Genomic DNA, 21,926 nt, shown 5'->3' with positions numbered 1-21,926 from the left:
CATTTTCGATTATAAGACCATGGTTGTATGAGATTTTGCTTCATCTATCTATATATATATATATATGCATGTTGCTATCTCCAAGGTTTTTGAAAAATCCAAAGTTGGAATTTGGTGGTTTGGTTTCGGTTCTTATGAAAACAAAAAGGGTTTTGGTTTTTAATGATTTAGAGTGTTTCTATACGCTTGCATGTGTGTATTTGTTGTGATATCGGTGGTTGAAGGTTAGAAACCACCGAGTGGGGGCACCACCGTGAAGCCACCGCCACCGGTGATAAACTCCGGTGAACTGGTGGTGAGTGATGATGCTATAACTGAGCTCTAGCATTCATAAATCTTATTTTTGGTGATTGCATATAGTGATACGTTTAAAACCTGAATGGGTTTTTGATTTTTAAAGTTAATGAGTTGATTTTGTCGATTTAAATGGTCGTGGATGTTTATTCTAGGATAATGATGAGGGATTAGAATGATTAATGATTCAAGGATTTGGAAAAATGTTTGCATGTGATAATTTCCTAAAACCCGAATGGAATCTTGATTTTTAGAAGATCAAAATGATTTTTAGTGATGAAAATGACTTGTTGATGTTTATCCTTGGAAATTATTGGATAATTAAAGTGTTTGGTAGATCAATTACCTAAATGGTTGCATGCATGTCTTGATTATCAGAAATTTTGGATATTCTTGCTTGATCTTAAGGGATTAAATTTGATTTATGTGTTTAAAAGGATTATAGATGCGATTTCAATTTGGTTTTTGGACAAAATAGTAAATGCTTGTTAAGATAGAGTTCTGCATGTAAATGTTAGGCTAAAAGATGATTTAAAAGAATAAGTGGTGACTTGATCCCAAGTTTATATGCGATTTTGGTGATGCATGTCAATGTTTGATTCTTGAATTGTGTATTGTGGATACAGCCGAACAAAATTTAGATATAAATGTGATTCATTTGATGCTAAGTGAATGCATGCGTAATTTCTAGAAGTTATGAGATTTATGTGTGTGTTTTGGTTCGAATAAAATGATGAAAAAGAAAGAATTAAGTCGTCTTGATATAAGGTTATATAATTGATATGATAACTCGAGTATAGAGTTTGAAGTACAAGGATTAAATGTTATATGTCGTATTTGCATCGAAATATGTGATTCGAAGTCTATACGGTAAAAGTATACGAGTTATGGTATAGACGTGTTGTGTGATTATAATTGAGTATATAAATATACTCTTAGGGTATTGCGATTAAGGGAAATGTTAAGTGTTCTGGGAACGTCAGGTGGGAATCTAATTAAGGTTTTTGTTTTTGATTATAGATTCGGAGCGTGAGGGCATTCAGGCTAGGAAAGGGAAAAGTATACTAGGTGGCAGTAGTTCAACCTTTGTGAAATAGGAAAGCGAATTCAGGCAAGTAACTCTATCTACTTGTGTAAATGGTTATAAAGAGGATATTGTTCATGCCATGTAGAGTATTGAACTGTTAAAGTAATGTACCCCTGTTATTGATTCTTGAGATACCCTGTCATTGATCTTGTGAACTTGTTATTGATAAGCTTATTGATCCAACCCTTTGGTAACCCCTTTTTCCTATTTCGATTACTTGTTATACCTTGAACTGTTGTAAACCCTATAAGTAACTTTACGAACCCCTTGTGTAATGATCCTTTACTCCTTTGTTTACCTTATACCCTATTGATCCTTGAAACGGTTTTGATTCCCTTGCTTGCGTACCTTGTTATCATTTGATCAAGATATTTAGCATTGAACCTTGCTTACCTTTGGTTTATTCACTTCCTCTGAATTCTTGAAATTGAACTTAAGAATGAGTTTCGACTTGAAAGAGTCTGAATGATTTCATATTCTTGGTAATGATAAAATGGATTTAGTAAACCTTTCTTTTTCCAAAACAAGGTTTTCCAAACGAATTCCTGATGGATTGGATTGAGACGTAAGAGACTAGTGGGACTAGTCCAGTCATGTTAAGAGGCTAGCGGGGCTAGTCCAGTTTAAGGCTGAAATTATGCCATTGGTACCTTAAAGACTGGATGGAGATCGGTACAGGCCGATCACCCATATTATTATGAAATGAAAGATAAAGTAGTCCAATCAAGGGTTCCATAACTATTTAAAAAGGAATTGAAATTTCCTATTCGGTAATTGATTCTTTGAAAATAAAAAAGGTTTATATTATTTTGAAAAGAGTTGATTGTGATATTGTGAAGCTTACAGCTTGTGAACCTTGATTTTGATTCTGTTGATCATATAATTGATTCCCTATAATGAAAAGATTATCGCTTTCCATTTGAAAGATCATTTGTGATGAATGTCGGCTTTCACCCTATCTTGAGCCTTGTTCCTTGAAAGCCCAAAGTTTTCTTCATAACCCCTTTCATAGCCTAAAAGATAAAAATCTGCCACCTAGAAATGATAAAGTAGAATGCCCTGAGATCAGTAATGTATATTGTGGATTTCGTATTGTAAAACTTTTTTATAGTTACTTGCTGAGTTTTATACTCATATGTTTTGTTTTAATCTAACCATGGCAGTTAAGCAAGAAAATGGCCAGGCTTAGGTGCACTGCTCGTAAGAGCGTACCTGGTGGTCCCTACCGTGTTGAGGGCTTCCGGTTGCCAGAGCAGATAGTACAAGTTTTGAGTGAGCAACCGCTTAGCCAAAAAGTTGTAAAGATATAATGGGTTATCTGTTGATTCCAAGTCGGGATCGACTATGTAAATTTGGTTTTATTTTGAGTTGTAAATTATATTTTATGGTTGGTAGTTGTAATCTTGTCTCATACTTTATCCTGTTTGATCATGTTAGTAGTTAATCGGGGTTTATGCTTATTTAATTCTTAGATAAGAGGTGTGTGGGTCCTCATTTCCTAACCCCGAGATTGTGGGCATCACAACTTGGTATCAGAGCTACAGGATCTAGTCCTTGAGACAAATTAGGATTAAAAAGGGTATTTTGGGAGTATATCTATATCGCGAGAGAGTTTGACTCATATAGAGTTGAGTTAGACTATTAGATATAGTTTAAGGAAAGTGTTTATAAGCTAAAGTGGTGACTAGAGTTAGGGTGTGAGTTAGCTGGAAGCTTTATTTAACCCTAACGCTGTTTCTTGGTTGTTGTTTTATGTTTTCTCTCAGGATCCCAGTAGTGGTAGTGATTCCGATTCAGATGTTAGTTTGACCGATACCCCAGTGGACCCCATTCCACCCTCTCAGAGGAGCCTGTGTATGTTAGTTCAGATTTAGAGGAGGATCCATCTGAGAGTAGTGAGATCCCTATGCAGATATCGCCCTTGAGGCCGGAGTCAGAGACCCTAGCCCCTGAGCCAGAGTATGAGATGCCTAAGATTGTGCTTGTCAAGGTTGGTGGCAAGTTAGCCCAGGATCGAGACTTTGTTTACTCACGTATTCTTGAGTTGGGAGCTTTGGTGGATAGGTTTATTCGAGACTCTAGGCAGAGGACTTCAGTAGTGATGGAAGAGTGAAAAACTAGGATCCAGTTGGTGGAGCAGGTTGCCCGGAGGAGATTGGATGAGGGACCATCCACTAGTGATGTTGATGTTGAGGCCCGGAGGATGCATAAGATTATTCACTGGATGTTGGTTGTGTTGAGAGAGATTTTAGATGATTAGAGTTTAGTGTTTGTCAGGCGGGACTTTTGGTGGAGCCCGTAGTTTTTGTTTTTTAGCGCCGGTAGGCTTTGGGATACTTGGTCAGATGTCGGGATCCCTTTTTCATTTGTTGTATTGTATCTCAGAACCTTGTAGTAAAAGTTGTTAGAAGTTAGGGGTAGATAGGGGGATGTTTTCCAGTTTTTCCTCTGTTTAACCCTATTATTGTACCTATTTCCAGAACTTGTGATAATCAGACCTTGTTTATGTACCCTTGGTTTAATGAATCAAATATATATCTTGTTTCCTATCGTGCACCCTGGAAACCTTTATAAACTATTTTTTGTATCATATTTCATACAACCGTGTTTAAAATTTTGTAAAAATTATACCCTGTGCCATGAGAAAACAACACTGATATGAGAATTATATAGTAATAGGATTGCATGTGCAAAATTGGGTAAAGCTTAAAACCCACAAAGAGATTTCGTAATAAATGTTATTATATATATGCCATGCTATCGTATTGCTAAATAATTGTGCAATCAGGTTTGTAAGAAATGGGCAACTCACCAGATCACCAAGAAGAAGAAATCCAAACCCAAGACCCAGAAGTGAATTAAGAAACCACCATGATGAGCCGTCTTGCTCAGCTTTTGCAATAACCCGTAGCCCCTAAAGTTGGAAACTTCAAATATTTCCAATCTGTTCATCCCTCGGAGTTCTTAGGTTTGCCAGACCCGATAAAAGCTCAGTCGTGGTTAAGAAAAATGGAGAAAGCATTTGAGTTAGCAGAAGTCAAGGATGACAAGAAAGCTCAGTATGCGAGTTATTACCTTAAAGATGAAGCGAGTTTCTGGTGGGAATCTTCGAAGGCGTTGCTGGAAGGAAAGGACTTATCGTGGGAAAAGTTTACTGAAATGTTTATGGAGAAGTATTTTCCAAGTTATATGCAAGATCAGTTGGAGATGAAATTTTTGGACCTTAGGCAAGAAGATATGTCAGTAGCGGAATATGAGGTGAAATTCTCAGAGTTGTCTAGATTCGTACCTGAGTATGTAAATACGGAGATAAAGAAGGCCAAAAGGTTCCAACAGGGACTTAGGCCGTGGATTAGAAGTCAAGTGGCGTTGTTGGAGATTAAGAATTAGGCCGCCTTGGTGCAGAAGGCAATGATAGTGGAAGGAGAGTGTGAAGCTGTAAAAAGAGAAAATGAAGGAAGGAAAATGAAGTTTGAAAGCTCGGAGCAAGAGCAAGGAAATTCAAAGTTTAGAGGAAAGTTTGGAAAGAATGATGGAGGTCAGAACCAAAAGTTTCAAAAGTTTAAGCCCGATAATGGAGCCCAGAAGAACCGTTTCCGGAAAGCAGGACAATCGGGGAAGGGTAATAGACCTCATATTCAAGAGTGCAAGTTTAGTGGGAAGAGACACCCGGGAAGGTGCAACAAGTTGGATGTAACCTGTTTTAAGTGTAACCAGAAAGGGCATTACTCATCCGAGTGCCCAAATGGAGCAAAGAAGCCTGAATTAACCTGTTTCAAATATGGAAAGGTGGGCCATATGGCCAGAAACTGCAATGACCCTGTTCAGAAGGCCAATGTTCTTAGGATTGCTAGACCGTCGCCCCTCCCAGCACCAACAGCTCAACCCAGAGCTAGGACCTTTAATATGACAATGAAAGATGATGTGCAAGATGTGGATGTGGTGGAAGGTATACTCGATATAAACTCAGTAGAAGTAAAAGTATTGACGGATTCTGGAGCAACTAGATCTTTTATTTCTGAAAGTATTCTTGATAGACTTAATTGTGTTACGTACCCTATGGAATCTAATTTGATTATAGAGGTAGCAAATCAAGAGAAAGTCATTGTTAATAAAGTTTGTCCCGATTGTGTTGTGGTTATAGAAGGTCAGCACTTTTCTGCTGACTTAATTCCTTTTAAGTTGGGAGAAATCGAGGTTATATTAGGAATGGATTGGTTGTCAAACCACGAGGCATAAATAGAGTGTAAAAGTTAAAAGGTGGAGTTAAGGACCAAGGATGGTGATGAAGTGATATTTAAAGGGAAAAGACAAGAGAAGAAATTTCTAATGGCTATCGAGATGAGGAGATTACTACGTCAAGGATGCGAAGTTTATTTGACTCATGTTAAGGACATGGAGAAAGAATCCGTAAGGATTGAAGATATTCGGGTAGTAAGAGATTTTCCTGATGCATTTCCAGATGAATTACCAGATGAATTACCTGGACTACCTCCAGATAGAGAGATCGAGTTTACGATTGATTTGGCTCCTGGAATGGAACAAATATCGAAAGCTCCCTATTATATGGCGCTAGTCGAGATGAAGGAATTGGTAGCGCAGTTGCAAGAATTGTTGGATAAAGGAGTTATACGCCCAAGTGTATCCCCGTGGGGTGCACCGATGTTATTTGTGAAGAAGAAAGATGGAAGTATGAGATTGTGCATTGATTATCGCGAATTGAATAAGTTGACGATTAAGAATAAGTACCCTCTACCGTGAATCGACGACTTGTTTGATCAGTTAAAAGGAGCTACTTGTTTCTCCAATATTGATTTAAGATCTGGGTATCATCAACTAAAGATTAAAGTGGAAGATATACCCAAGACGACGTTTCGAACGAAATATGGACACTACGAGTTTTTGGTAATGGCGTTTGGTTTGACGAACGCGCCAGCCGTATTTATGAATCTTATGAACAGAGTGTTCAAGCAATATTTGGATATGTTCGTTATAGTGTTTATTGATGATATATTGATTTACTCCAAGACGGAAGAAGATCATTAGGAGCATTTAAGGATTTCCTTGGAAATTTTGAGAAAAGAAAGGTTGTATGCCAAGTTTTTGAAGTGTAAGTTTTGGCTAAAGGAAGTACAATTTCTTGGACATGTAGTTAATAAGGAAGGAATCAAAGTAGATCCATCTAAGATAGAAGCTGTGATGAATTGGGAAAGACCCAAGACTCCTACGGAAGTCAGAAATTTTCTTGGATTAGCCGGATACTATAGAAGGTTTGTGCAAGATTTCTCTAAGATTGCTGTTCCACTGACTAAGTTGACAAGGAAGAACGAGAAGTTTGTGTGGACGGATAGATGCGAGGAAAGTTTTCAAGAATTGAAGAAGAGATTGGTAACCGCCCCAGTGCTGGTGTTCCCAGATGAGAAAAGAGAATTTGTGATTTTTAGCGATGCTTCGTATAAAGGACTTGGATGTGTGTTAATGCAATGGGGCAAGGTAATAGCATATGCGTCAAGGCAACTAAAGCCGCATGAACAGAAGTATCCCACACATGATTTGGAATTGGCAGCAATTGTGTTTGCCCTTAAGAATTTGGAGGCATTATTTGTACGGGGAGAAGTGTGAGATCTATACAGATCATAAGAGTTTAAAGTATATTTTCACTCAAAAGGAATTGAATATGAGGCAAAGAAGATGGTTAGAATTGATCAAAGATTATGACTGTGCAATAAATTATCATCCTGGAAAGGCAAATATGGTAGCAGATGCTTTAAGTCGCAAGGAAAGATTGAATATGTTAACTTCGTCGGAGGAATTGATCAAGGATTTTGAAAGGATGGAAATAGAAGTGCAGACCCCAGAATTTGGAGGTGAAGCAATGTATGCGATGTCATTTCAACCTGAAATTTTGGAAAAGATTCGATGTTGTCAAGAGCAAGTGATGAACCACGAGAAAGATAAGTTGTCAGGCAAGGAAATCAAAGCTTAAAAGGATGAAAGAGGAATATATCGTGTTAACTCACGTATTTGGATACCTAACGTTATGGAGCTAAAGCATGAAATTTTGCAAGAGGCGCATAACTCGAGTTTTTCGATTCACCCTGGAAGTATGAAAATGTACAAAGATTTAAAAGAAAGTTATTGGTGGCCAAATATGAAAAAGGAAATTGCGAAATGGATAAGTAAGTGTTATACATCTCAAAGAGTAAAAGTGGAACATCAGAGAGCAAGTGGATTGCTTCAACCACTGGACATACCAGAATGGAAATGGGAACATATCACAATGGATTTTGTGGTAGGATTACCCAAGACCAAGTCTAATCATGATGCAATTTTTGTGGTAATCGATCGATTGACGAAATCAGCACATTTCTTGCCGATAAACGAAAGATTTTCATTGGAAAAGTTGGTCAAATTGTATTTGGACGAGATTGTGATGCGTCGCGGAGTTTCAGTATCTATCGTGTCTAATAGAGACCCGAGGTTTAACTCGAGATTTTGGCTACAATTTCATGATCATTTGGGAACTAAGCTGAAAATGAGTACGGTATATCATCCGCAAACTGACGAACAAAGTGAAAGAACAATACAAACGATTGAGGATATGTTACGAACCTGTGCAATAGATTTTAAAGGAAATTGGGACAATCATTTGCCATTAATTGAGTTTTCCTACAACAACAGTTATCACGCAAGTATTGGCATGCCGCCTTATGAAGCATTGTATGGAAGAAAGTGCAGATCCCCTACATATTGGGACGAAGTTGGTCAGCGCAAATTAATTGGCCCAGAGCTAGTTCAACAAACGAAAGAAAAGGTGGAAATGATTCAAAAAAGGTTAATTGCTGCTCAAGATCGACAAATGAAATACGCGAATGGAGAACGAAAAGATATGCAATTCGAACCTGGAGACAAAGTCTTGTTAAAGATATCTCCTTGGAAAGGTTTAACCATATTTGGAAAGAAAGGGAAGTTGAGTCCTAGGTATATTGGACCATTCGAAATACTGTGACAAGTTGGAAAGGTGGCTTATGAATTAGCGCTACCTCCGCAAATGCAACATCTTCATAACGTGTTTCACGTTTCTTTTCTAAAGAAGTATAATGCTGATGCAAGCCATGTGATCGAATTGGAACCAGTAGAAATCCAACCAGACTTATCTTATGTGGAACAACCAGTTCGAATCCTAGTTCGGAAAGAGAGGACGCTTAGAAATAAAGTTGTACCTCTAGTTAGAGTGTTGTGGAGAAATCCATTAGTGGAAGAGTCAACTTGGGAATTAGAAAACGAAATGCAAGAAAAGTATCCCCATCTATTTGCTTAGACTAGATTCTGGGGACAGAATCCTTTTAAGGGGGTAGATTGTAACGACTGGGAATTTCGCGACGTAATTAAGTGAATAAAGTATGATTTTGTGGTATAATTATAAATTATGTGATTAAGTGATGGTTAATTGTCTTTATTGTATATTAGTATCTGAGAGCGTAGATAGATGCGTTCCAATTTAAAGAGTCAGCTTAGGGGTTAAGCTGTGTTGTCGGGCCGTCGGGTAGAATGGAACCCGTCTTAAAAAGGGATTAAAATGTTTAAATGTGAAATGTGTGTTTTAATGTGAAATGGAATGTTTAAGTAAATATTTCATTCTAGTGACGTGTCGGTTGGTAAAGATAGTCGATTGTGAAGCATAATTGAAACGCTGAGCACCGGGCCGTCAGGCAGAACATGACCCGGTACGCAAAAAGAGGAATAATGATAAAAACGGAAATCTTATGATCATATATGAGTTGTGATGTGTGAATATATGTACTTGCTTGTCTGTATGCATGACTACATGATCTATTAATTTTAAACGGATTCAAGGAAATTATTTGATTTAAAATAAGGATTATTGGACCTTTTTGCATTTTTATAAAATTACTCGAATAAGGTCGAGGCATGAAATGTTTTTTTACCTTCAAAATAGTCCTAGAGACTTTCTAAAAATAATAGACGGATTTATTTTGTGATCGGTGCATTTTAAAATGATTTTATGGAGTTAAAAATGCTATTTTCAACACAATCTTATAAAATCCGTATTTCATCAACCGTTCGCTCAAAAATTATTCCGAAAATATGGCTGAAAAGCTAATTTCGAGATCTATGTTCTAAAATTATTAATCGTACCAATTACATCTTTTCCAAGAGAGATATTTACTAATTAAATTCGTTTTTGGAAAGGAATAAAGAATGATTTGGTGATATAATTGCCAATTTACTAAACTACCTTTCCTTGGTGGTATATAAACCCCACCCCACCCCACCCCCTTTCTTTTCTTTCCTCACCTGGACCTCTCTCTTTTTCTCTCATTATCTCATTTCTTTTTATCTCTCTCGGGTTTTCTCTCCCTCTCTCTCTCTCTCTCTCTCTCTCGGGTTTTCTCTCTCTCACTATCGGTATTCTCTCTCTCTTCAATCTCGCTCTTGTTCTTCATCCATTTTCGATTATAAGACCATGGTTGTGTGAGATTTTGCTTCATCTATCTAGATATATAGATGCATGTTGCTATCTTCAAGGTTTTTAAAAAATCCAAAGTTGGAATTTGGTGGTTTTGCTTCGGTTCTTATGAAAACAAAAAGGGTTTTGATCTTTAATGATTTGGAGTGTTGCTATATGCTTGCATGTGTGTATTTGTTGTGATAATCGGTGGTTGAAGGTTGGAAACCCCCGAGTGGGGGCACCACCGTGAAGCCACCGCCGCCGGTGATGAACTCCGGTGAACCGGTGGTGAGTGATGATGCTATAACTGAGCTCTAGCATTCATAAATCTTATTTTTGGTGATTGCATGTAGTGATTTGTTTAAAACCCGAATGGGTTTTTTATTTTTAAAGTTAATGAGTTGATTTTGTTAATTTAAATGGTTGTGGATGTTTATTCTAGGATAAGGATGAGGGATTAGAATGATTAATGATTGAAGGATTTGGAAAAATGTTTGCATGTGATAATTTCCTAAAACCCGAATAGAGTCTTGATTTTTAGTGATGAAAATTACTTGTTGATGTTTATCCTTGGAAATTATTGGATATTTAGAGTGTTTGGTAGATTAATTACTTAAATGGTTGCATGCATGTCTTGATTGTCGGAAATTTTGGATATTCTTGCTTGATCTTAAGGAATTAAAGTTGATTTATGTGTTTAAAAGGATTATAGATGCGATTTCAATTTGGTTTTTGGACAAAATAGTAAATTCATGTTAAGATAGAGTTTTGCATGTAAGTGTTAGGCTAAAAGATGATTTAAAAGAATAAGTGGTGACTTGATCCCAAGTTTATATGTGATTTTGGTGATGCATGTTAATGTTTAATTCTTGAATTGTGTTTTGTGGATATAGCCGAATGAAATATAGATATAAATGTGATTGATTTGATGCTAAGTGAATGCATGCGTAATTTCTAGAAGTTGTGAGATTTATGTGAGTGTTTTGGTTCGAATGAAATGATGAAAAAGAAAGAATTAAGTCATCTTGATATAAGGTTATATAATTGATATGATAACTCGAGTATAGAGTTTGAAGTTTTATATGTCGTATTTGCATCGTAATGCGTGATTCGAAATCTATACGGTAAAAGTATACCAGTTATGGTATAGACGTGTTGTGTGATTATTATTGAGTATATAAATATACTCTTAGGGTATTGCGATTAAGGGAAATGTTAACCGTTCTGGGAACATCAGGTGAGAATCTAATTAAGGTTTTGGTTTTTGATTGTAGATTCGGAGCGTGAGGGCATTCAGGCTAGGAAAGGGAAAAGTATACTAGTTGGCAGTAGTTCAACCTTTATGAAACAGGAAAGCGAATTCAGGCAAGTAACTCTATCTACTTGTGTAAATGGTTATAAAGAGGATATTGTTCATGCCATGTAGAGTATTGAACTGTTAAAGTAATGTACCCCTGTTATTGATTCTTGAGATACCCTTTCATTGATCTTGTGAACTTGTTATTGATAAGTTTATTGATCCAACCCTTTGGTAACCCCTTTTTCCTATTCTGATTACTTGTTATACCTTGAACTGTTGTAAACCCTATAAGTACCTTTACGAACCCCTTGTGTAATGATCCTTTACTCATTTTTTTACCTTATACCCTATTAATCCTTGAAACGGTTTTGATTCCCTAGCTTGCGTACCTTGTTATCATTTGATCAAGATCTTTAGCATTGAACCTTGCTTACCTTTGGTTTATTCACTTCCTTTGAATTCTTGAAATTGAACTTAAGAATGAGTTTCGACTTGAAAGAGTCTGAATGATTTCATATTCTTGGTAATGATAAAATGGATTTAGTAAACCTTTCTTTTTCCAACACAAGGTTTTCCAAACGAATTCCTGATGGATTGGATTGAGACGTAAGAGCCTAGTGGGACTAGTACAGTCATATTAAGAGGCTAGCGGGGCTAGTCTAGTTTAAGGCTGAAATTATGCCATTGGTACCTTAAAGACCGGATGGAGGTCGGTACGGGCTGATCACACGTATTATTATGAAATGAAAGATAAAGTAGTCCAATCAAGGGTTTCATAACTATTTAAAAAGGAATTGAAATTTCCTATTCAGTAATTGATTTTTTGAAAATAAAAAAGGTTTATATTGTTTTGAAAAGAGTTGATTGTGATATTATGAAGCTTACAGCTTGTGAACCCTGATTTTGATTCTGTTGATCATATAATTGATTCCCTATAATGAAAAATTTATCGCTTTCCATTTGAAAGATCATTTGTGATCCTGTTAATGATTTGTGATGAATGTCGGCTTTCACCCTATCTTGAGCCTTGTTCCGTGAAAGCCCAAAGTTTTCTTCATAACCCCTTTCATAGCCTAAAAGATAGAAATCTGCCACCTAGAAATGATAAAGTAGAATACCCTGAGATTAGTAATGTATATTGTGGATTTAGTATCATAGAACTATTTTATAGTTACTTGCTGAGTTTTATACTCATATGTTTTATTTTAATCTAACCATGGCAGTTTAGCAAGAAGATGGCCAGGCTTAGGCGCACTGCTCGTAAGAGTGGTGGTCCCTACCATGTTGAGGGCTTCCGGTTCCTAGAGAAGGTAGTACAGGTTTTGAGTGAGCAAGCGCTTAGCCGAAAAGTTGTAAAGATACAATGGGTTATCTGTCGATTCCAAGTCAGGATCGACTATGTAAATTTGGTTTTATTTTGGGTAGTAAATTATATTCTATGGTTGGTAGTAGTAATCTTGTCTCATACTTTATCCTTTTTGATCCTATTAGTAGCTAATCGGGGTTTATGCTTATTTAATTCTTAGATAAGAGGTGTGTGGGTCCTCATTTCCTAACCCCGAGATTGAGGGCGTCACAGCAATAGTTTAAAGTATGTCCACAAGCCACAATCTTATTTATTACAAACATACCAAATCCTAAATTTATTTATCTCACATATGAAGTTAAACTTTATTACAAACTTTTAGCACACACTAAGCCACACAACTTCCGCTAGCTTATTCCACTTCAACCTGTAAACCTAGCTAGCACACTCGACTGGGGATCCTCGCCATCACCATTTTCCTTTTTAACTGGACAAGAGCATAAACAGATTCGGAAGAGTGAGCTAACTAGCTCAGCAAGTCATAATGATAACACTGAGGTTAAATAATGATCAATTGAAATGACATAGGGAATCAAGTTTCCTGATAAGCAATGATTAGAATTGGATATTCACTTTTATTTTAAAAACCAAGGTTAGGCTGCTGATCAGTCACACACTAACCCCGAGCAAGGCTCCCAGCTTTGCTCTATATACTGGATCCAAGGCACACATTAGCCTATTATGACCACGAATCTGGTCCATATTTAAAAACAATCCAATTCTATAATAATAACATGATAAATGATGTAATTCAATTACCTGAATCATAAACAACATTTATCTTGAAGCATAAGGTGATTCATAATACCATGAAGGTGTAACAAGGTAAACAAGAAGATTGATTTTCAATCCAGGGAAAGAATCAGAGTGTAGAAGACCAAGGGTGCAAAGGTTATAAGGAATGGTCTCCTGTTATACAAGGCATAAAGGTTCATCTGTTAAACAATCCCAAATCAAGGATCAGTATGTGGTAGATATGTATTTGTGGAGTAGTATCAGATATGTGTGGTTAGTATCCAAGAATTCAACAATCAATGGTTTACAAGAAATCAAGCTTGCAGCTCAAGATCAATAAGAATCAGGGTTTAGGGTTAAGTACTGCAAAGTACTCTCAATATAGAATAGGAACTACTGGGAATAATTGCAACATAATGAAAAGAGTTCCATAGTATTCGCAATTATACTACAAGAAAGTTCAGGGACACTTGACATATCAATTCGCTTTCACTTTACTAACAGTTGTCAATTGGTTCCCACTCACTAACCACTTTCTTTCCCTTTCTATGCCCCACTTCCTCTGTTAGACATCACATATACTCATCAACACTACTTCTCATCTCATTATATTCGATACAAGCTTCTATCTACCCTTCGTTTCACCCAAATCCGGCGTACGGATTGAAACTTACACAAAAACAGTCAAACAATGCACATACAACCATATTCTACAACAATCAGATCACATATGGCACACAACACATAAGATATTTGATCGAAATAATTTTTCAAAGAAGATTCGGGGTCAAAATGATTTTCCAAGTATTTAATACGAAATTTTAAGGATTTTTTGGAATTAAAATGGGACTCCGAATCATTTTATAATTAAATAATTGGGTTCGAACACCCGAATCTTGCTTTAAAATAATTTTATAATAATTATCGAGTCTTCAAAATAATTTTAAATAATATTTTAAAGCTCGAAACTATTTTTCGGAATTTCTAAATCCAAAGAAAATAATTAAATCAAATTATATAATTAATTAAGATTAATTAATAATTATTTAAATCAATTAATCAATTAATATTTAAATTAATTAACTAATTAAATAATTAATTATTAACTAAAATAAATTAATTAAATAATTTAGATTTAATTTCGAATAAAATATAATTTTTAGAATTAAAAATATTAATTTTTTTTGAATTTAAAATTATTAAAAACAATTTTTGAAAATAAACTATAAACAGAATATCATTTTTGTAAATAGAAAAAACTAAAATCAAATTTTTTGTAAAGGTTTAGAACAGAAATACTAATTTTACAAGATAGGGAAAGTTCAGGGGGCTAAATGGCAATTTGCCACCGTCACCTTCCCCACCCACAACTCCGGCGGCGGCGGCAGCCATTAACGCCGCCCCGAGCTCGCCGGGAAACCTCATACAAATCCAGAAGCTGACAGAAAGGTGCAGATCAGGAGAATATAACGAGATAAATTCAAATATGCCAACAAGATTACCAGAAGCTGAAAGAATCGGCCGGAAATTCTGGTCAAACTTCGCCGCCGGCAAAGCTTCCCCAGAATCCGGTGATCGATTCCGGATTCCACTGTTAAAATGGACAATACCAATTAATTCTCTTTCACACGATCTGTTTAATGATGTAAGTTTTATGTTTCCAGGTTTAACGGGTCAAAAATCCGTCCAAAAAGATAAATTTTCCGGTGAAATTATTCAAGAACACGAAGAACATTCAAACTCAAAGATCATACCAAATTTTCTACATGTTAATGAACTCGGTTTTTGACATATAATATACCAAAATGACCAGGAAGAAAAGATCTACATGGTTACGCCGTCAAATCATATCAAAAACATCAAGAACAAAAATTCATAATTTAATCTTTAATAATTTCGAAATAAAACAATAAAATAAGAAAATACCTTGATTCTTGCACAAAAATAGATGGTGGATTCAGAAAGAGGTTTTTGATAGCTTCGTTTTGATATATTGCACGCCCAAATCGGAGTTCGATAACATCTTCGTTTGTGCGATTGATTTTCAAGAACACGGTATTTTATTTGGGTTTACTCTAGTTTTCAGTGGTTTGTACTGTCTGAATATGATTATACAAGTGAAATGAAATAAGAAAAGGGCTATTTATTTTTACAGAATATTAGTACGTTCTGGATCGTGTTGGATCGATAAATACGTTGCTTTGCCGCTAAGTAACTATAAATACGATCATTTTAGATAAATATTATTCTGTTTTGGATAAGCACTATCTTTTTTGGATAAAAATTATCCTATTTCGGATAATTAGCAAAACTAGGCTTTTATAAAATGATTTGTACGAAGATAATGTTATCGAAAAGGGTTAGTGTATCGAAAATATTACGCCGAGCCGCACACGGGTCAAACCGTAATCCGGATCGAAAAAGTCAAAACATGAAAAATATCTGGAATTACCAGATTAGGTTAGAAGGGAGTTTTCGGAAGAGTTTTGAGTTGTAAAAATGTAAAAACGGTTGAGGTTGGACGATTCCCGTTTATAAAATAATTTTGTAATTATTCAGAAAATAATTAATAAATTCATAAATCAATATAAAATCATATAATACTCCAAAAATTACCAGAAAAATACCTTAATTCTCCATATTTTATTCTGGACATAATAAAATTAACATACCTAGACTTTACCACATATGAACATTCACATAACAACACCAATCATCAGATAATTCACCAAAAATCACATAAAATTGCATAAAAATTATTTATTGATAAAAATAATTACACGTCATGTCCCGGATATTACATTAACTCCCCTCCAATTCCAATGGAGGTTCCCACCACAAGTGGGGAACAACAAGCTGTCACAACCACATGTCAACATGTGAGTCAAACTTTGACATCTGTCACAGGTGGTTCTGTTGAAGATCAACCCTCACTTCACAACCTACAAACATTCCTTCAAAATCCAACCATTCACAACAACCATCTCACCCAAATAAACAGTGGTTATAAAATGCTCAATCCCAACCAACCATAGTGGATGACCTTCTGGTTGATCAACTTTCAGGCCTTGCAAACATCACACAACATCTGCTCAGTACAAATATGACAAATCAAGACTATTATAATGAAGATGTTGAGAAGCAAAAATAGAAGATAGTGAATGAAGCTGAGCAGGATGGCAATGCGGATGTTTGGCTTTCTAAAGACTTCATATTGGAGATGGATCAGGTCTTGGAAAGGTTCATATAGGAATATGTAACCATTTTGGGAAGTAATGCCAAGGTCCTCACTCCACAAGAAGTGTATAATGCAGTCAATGAAGTCTACAAGGCTCAAATCAAAACTTTTCACCTCTTTGGTAAAGCACTACAAGTGACTTTGACTGGTCATCAAGACAAAATCAGAAAGATGGTAAGGGAGAAAATGGATGAGATTATCCCTTTACAAGTTGAGATCAAATCAAAATTCAAGACTTTTGCAGAATAGATGGCAAGATTTGATCTAACTACAGTGGATGCCAATGTCAAAAATCTAAGGCAATCTTTTGTGGCTCTGCATGAAGTGGTTGAATAACACATTACAAATTCTAATTAAACCAGACTCAAGTTAAATCAACTTCATCAAAGCAAATATGAGCCTTTATCTCTTTTAATGGAAGGAATAAGGGAAGCTGTGCAAGCCACTTTTGGCACTTCAGTCTCTACAAGCTCTCAGTCACAATCATCAACATCATCAAATCTCCAACTTCAATCTCTACAACAGCAAGTTTCAACTTTACAGTCCTCTAATGATTCGCTCACAGCTCAGGTACAAGCTCTCAATTCTATAGTGCAGAGTCAACAAAATGACATCAGGACCCTGGTAGACTCCCACAAACACCTTCAGATGCAGAACTCAGTTCATTTGGGAGCTATCATGGGTGCCTTAAATGTTCCTCTTCCTGCTCTTCATGAAGCTGTGAGTCCAGAACTTCCAACTCCACTCCTCCTGCCTGCTAACAAGACTACGGGGGACACATAAACTAGAATTCAACAATCCAAGGATGCTAGTAAATCTATAGAGACTGGAAAATTGACATTAACTCACACTGGTCAATGCTTTTTCACAAGCTCAATTATCTAAAGATATTGGGAAATACACACTTCTAAAAGCAGCAGAGGGACTTTGTAAAGATCAAGAATTTAATGAACTTCTAACAGTCTTAAGAGTGTCTCTTCACAACAACTACATCACCTACAAAAGAGCATTGAACAATAACATCAATTTTATCAGAGTTATGATTGTCAAAGTTGATAACTTTCTTGAGAAAAGAATTTTTGCAAATGTAAATGACTGTGGCTTGGACATATTTCTACATGTGTCTCTCTAAAATCCTCAAACTATGAAAGCATCTGAGCTAGATGTAATTATTGACAGAGTGAATCCAGTAATTCCAGAGGACACCCAACTGCTAAATGAACTGAAGAAAGCTCAGATAGCTGCTTTTCCTAAGCCTATCTTCATCCAAGCAAAGGGTGTCCTACATCTGTTCACAATCTAGAAAATTCAAGTTCTTCACATTTACAAAGAATTGTGTAAGAGGAAATGTGAGATTGATAATGTCTCTTGAAACTGATCTCAAGTCCAAGAAATAAGAAAATTGAAGATGAAGAGATGATCATAATCTTGGGAAGATATCTTCAAAATGCAGATACCATGTTGCCAAATTCATAATTCAACTTAAAAGATGACAAGGATGATGATGAGCAGAAAAAAGATGATCAAAAACCTTCTGGCTTAAATTCAAGTCAATCTTCTAGAGCAAATGGTAGCAAAGAAAAGAAGCAAGAAGAGAAGAATGGAGATGATAAGAAGAGAGGTGATGAGAGAAGAAGGGAGAAGAAGGAGGATGGTTCAGAACCAAAGAAAAATGTCCAGTCAATCTAAATCCAACCTGCTCAAACCACTAAACCTATAAGCTTAAAAACTCAACTATCCTTAACCTCAAAGCCCAAGTTTTTGTACAAACCAATTGCAAAAACCCTACTCAAATAACCAATCACATCCAGCCAATCCACCTTGACACTACTAGAAAAATGCCCTTAGACATCGGTTATAAACCGATGTCTCTTTTCTTTCAAAACTGATGTCATTCGCATGTGTAGACAAAGGGGGGGTCTTTAACATCGGTTTTTAGCCGATGTTAAAGATGTACACAGACATCGGTTTTTTGAGCAAACTGAAGTATAATTAGCCCTTTTTTGAAAAAAAGTGTTTGAAATAGATTGTCAAAAATGGTATTTAGGAGGTTAAATACCATTTTAAACATAAAGCAGGGAAGCACTTTTAACTAATAGACATCAGATTCTTAAACAAATCGATGTCTTAGTCCTTATTTTATATCGGTTTATTTCCTAAACCGATGTTAGACATGTATTATAACATCAGTTTTAGTTTAAGAAGCGATGTGAAACTTCTACTTTAACATCGGTCTTATTTTGTTTTACTTTTATGTACTTGCACAAACCGATGTGTTTTAACATTGTAGACATCGTTTTCTTTCCAATAATTCGATTTAATTTGTTGGTTTAGACATCGTTTTTAGTTTGAGTAGGTGATGTGTTTTTAGTTGATTCACATCAGAATTGATGTTATATGGTTTTACAAGAACGAAAACTGAACTTACATTATATAAGGAAATACTTCAGAATTGTTTAACAGGACAGTTAAATGTGCCGCATCTCGCTCTTTCTCTTCGACTTCCTTCATCTTCACAACGGATAAGGGACCAGAAAGCCTGACTTGGTCTTTGGGAACACCAGCTATTTTGCAACTCTCTTTAAGAAACTCGGTGCAGAATTCTACCGATTCTTCACCAAGATAACTTTCGGCGATACAACCTTCCGGATGATAACGGTTTCTAACATAACTCTTCATCATTTATTAAACCGTTCAAACGCATACATCCACCTATAGCACACTGGTCCACACAAACGCAATTTCCAAATCAAGTGGACTATGAGATGTATCATAACATCAAAAAATGAGGCATGAAATTTTTTTTCAAGCTCACACAAGGTCAATATCACATCTGACTGCAGTTTATCTAGTTGTGAAACATCGACTACTTTGTTGCACAAGGAGTTGAAAAAGAAACACAATCGTATTATTATGACCCTAACATGTTTCGGAAGAACGGATTGAATTGCAACCGGGAGCAACTGTTGAAGGAGGATGTGGCAGTCATGGGACTTCAGCCCATAAATCTTTAAATCAGCCATGGACACGCAGTTTTTAATGTTCGATGCATGTCCATACGGAAGTTTCATATTCAAGAATGACGATAACATTGTTCTTTTTTCAGCCTTTGATAAAGTAAAAGCAGAAGAAGGCAAGTAGGTTTTCTTTTCTCCTACTTGTGGAGGTAAATCAGCCCTAACACCCATGTCAAGCATATCACGACGAGATGCCTCGCTATCTTTTGACTTGTGCCGCATATTTAACAGTGTCCCCATCAGATTACCACACACATCCAGGAATGTTTTATATATTTGTTTCCATTTGTATCTGTTTCTCAAATTCCAATTTAAGTGATAATGATCGAGTGCCATTGCTTCTTCGGCCCGAACCAAGAAATCCCTTAGATATTATGCAAAACGGATCTATTTATTTATTTTTTTCATAAAAGATTTATCATTTATATTATTTCTTAATCCTAAAAGTGAAAAATTGATATATGACCTATTCGAAGCTGCTACCGGTATGCGAATGATGCGACGAACGTGGTGAAACTTTCAATATTCTAACTCAAAAAAATAGACTTTTTCTTCCACGGACAATCAACCTTTTTGGACTTCTTTACTTCCTTTACATTAGAAAATTTAATCCGTTCCTGTTGTGCTAACACTTCTTCACCAGAAAGGGGTGGACGTGGTCGCCGAAGCTCTTGTTCGCCGTTAAAAGCCAACTTTTGTCTCCTATAGGGGTGATGGTCAGCCAAATAACGACGATGACCTTGATAACACATTTTTTTACTATGACTTAAATATTTGGCAACGGTGTCGTCACCACATATAGGACAGCTCTTGTAACCCTTATTAACACAACCAGACATATTTGCATATCCAGGAAAGTCATTTATGGTCCACATCAAAACCGCTTTTAAAGTAAAATATGATTTACTATAAGCGTCATAGACATTTGGTTCACCTTCTACCTAAAGCTTCTTCAAATCATCGATCAACGACTCTAAGTATACGTCAATATCATTTCCCGGCTCGTGCGGACCAAGAATTAATATTGATAACATTATAAACTTCCTCTTCATGCATAACCATGGAGGAAGATTATAAGCTACCAATACTACCGGCCAGCAACTATACCTATTGCTTAGGCCATTATTAAACGGGTACCATCTGCTCCTAAAGCTAATCGAAGATTTCTTGGATCACTAGCAAACGAAGGCCACCGATAATCAATATTCCTCCATGAAGGAGAGTCGGACGGATGCCGCATCTGACCATCATTTGACCGTTATTTTGAATGCCAAATCAACTGTTCAGCGGTATCAGGAGATTTAAACATTCTTTTAAACCTAGGAATGATAGGAAAATACCACATAACCTTGGCTGGACTATTTACCCTAAGTATACCATCTTTCGCAACCTTCCAGCGAGATAAACGAAATTTAGGACACTCGGATGCATTAAGATTTATACCCCTATAGAGTATACAATTGTTTGGACATGCATGAAATTTAATGTACTCGAGGCCCAAGTCAGATAAGGTTTTCTTTGCCTCATACGCATTAACCGGTAACACATGATCTTGAGGAAGAAAAGAACCAACAGAAGTGAGAAGATCAGTGAAGGCGCTATCGCTAATACCAAACCTAGATTTTCAATTATGTAGCTTTAACATTGACTCTAACTTCGTACATTCACTGCCCGTATACAAAGGTTGTTCTGCATTAGCTACAAACCTATTGAAGTCATACGGATCACGATCGTCCGAATTATAAGCAGCTTCACAAACGTCAACAGTTTCAGATTGAGCATTTTGCTCCTTAGGTAGAAATGTACTACCGGCAGATGACCTAACACTCTTAGAACTAGTTTCTCCGTGCCAAATCCAATCAGTATACCCCAAACTAAAACCTTTTTCATATAAATGACCCCGTATTACTTTTACGTTATATTTTCTAAAATTACCGCAACGCCCACAAGGACAAGGGATGTTCTTAGGATCCTTTGAGTTCTCTTCTGCAAATATTAAGAAACTTTCAACACCTATCGCATATTCTAAAGAATCCATGTCTTTGAAAATCCACAACTTGTCCATTTATTTTTAAGAACAACAGCAACCTAGCAACCTACCTGTTTGTCATTTCAAACATTAAGAAGTAACGCTTAGTTGTTTACTTATTTAGGATTAAACATAATTAAACATATAAATTAATTATGCATATAAATTAAACATACGAATGCTTGTAATATGAATGCTCGTAATACGAATGCTTGTAACACGCATAATTAAACATATAAATTAATTATTACAACTACATATGTTTACACATATATAATTCCATACCTAAACTAAACAAGAACATAAACAAGAACATAAACTAAACAGGATCCATACACATACATCTATTAAAATTAAATAAGAACATGCATTAAATTAACAAAACAT

The 21,926-nt window shown here is 36.0% G+C and overlaps 1 protein-coding gene across 1 annotated transcript; it reads right to left on the bottom strand.

The window, feature by feature from the left end:
• Nucleotides 1-20,037: 20,037 nt before the first annotated feature.
• LOC141692822 (uncharacterized) lies at nt 20,038-21,548 on the bottom strand. The gene is made up of 4 exons (XM_074497767.1): nt 21,217-21,548; nt 20,877-21,126; nt 20,648-20,750; nt 20,038-20,393 (listed from the first exon to the last, which is right to left on the bottom strand). Exons 1-4 carry the CDS (start codon nt 21,546-21,548, stop codon nt 20,038-20,040), a joined length of 1,041 nt encoding a protein of 346 aa, XP_074353868.1.
• Between the last annotated feature and the right edge of the window lie 378 nt (nt 21,549-21,926).

The sequence above is a fragment of the Apium graveolens genome, chromosome 2 (genome assembly GCF_009905375.1).
Source record: "Apium graveolens cultivar Ventura chromosome 2, ASM990537v1, whole genome shotgun sequence".
In the NCBI taxonomy this organism is placed as follows: Eukaryota; Viridiplantae; Streptophyta; class Magnoliopsida; order Apiales; family Apiaceae; genus Apium; species Apium graveolens.
Note: the sequence above shows the minus strand (reverse complement) of the source record. Positions and strands in the feature narration are given on the sequence as shown.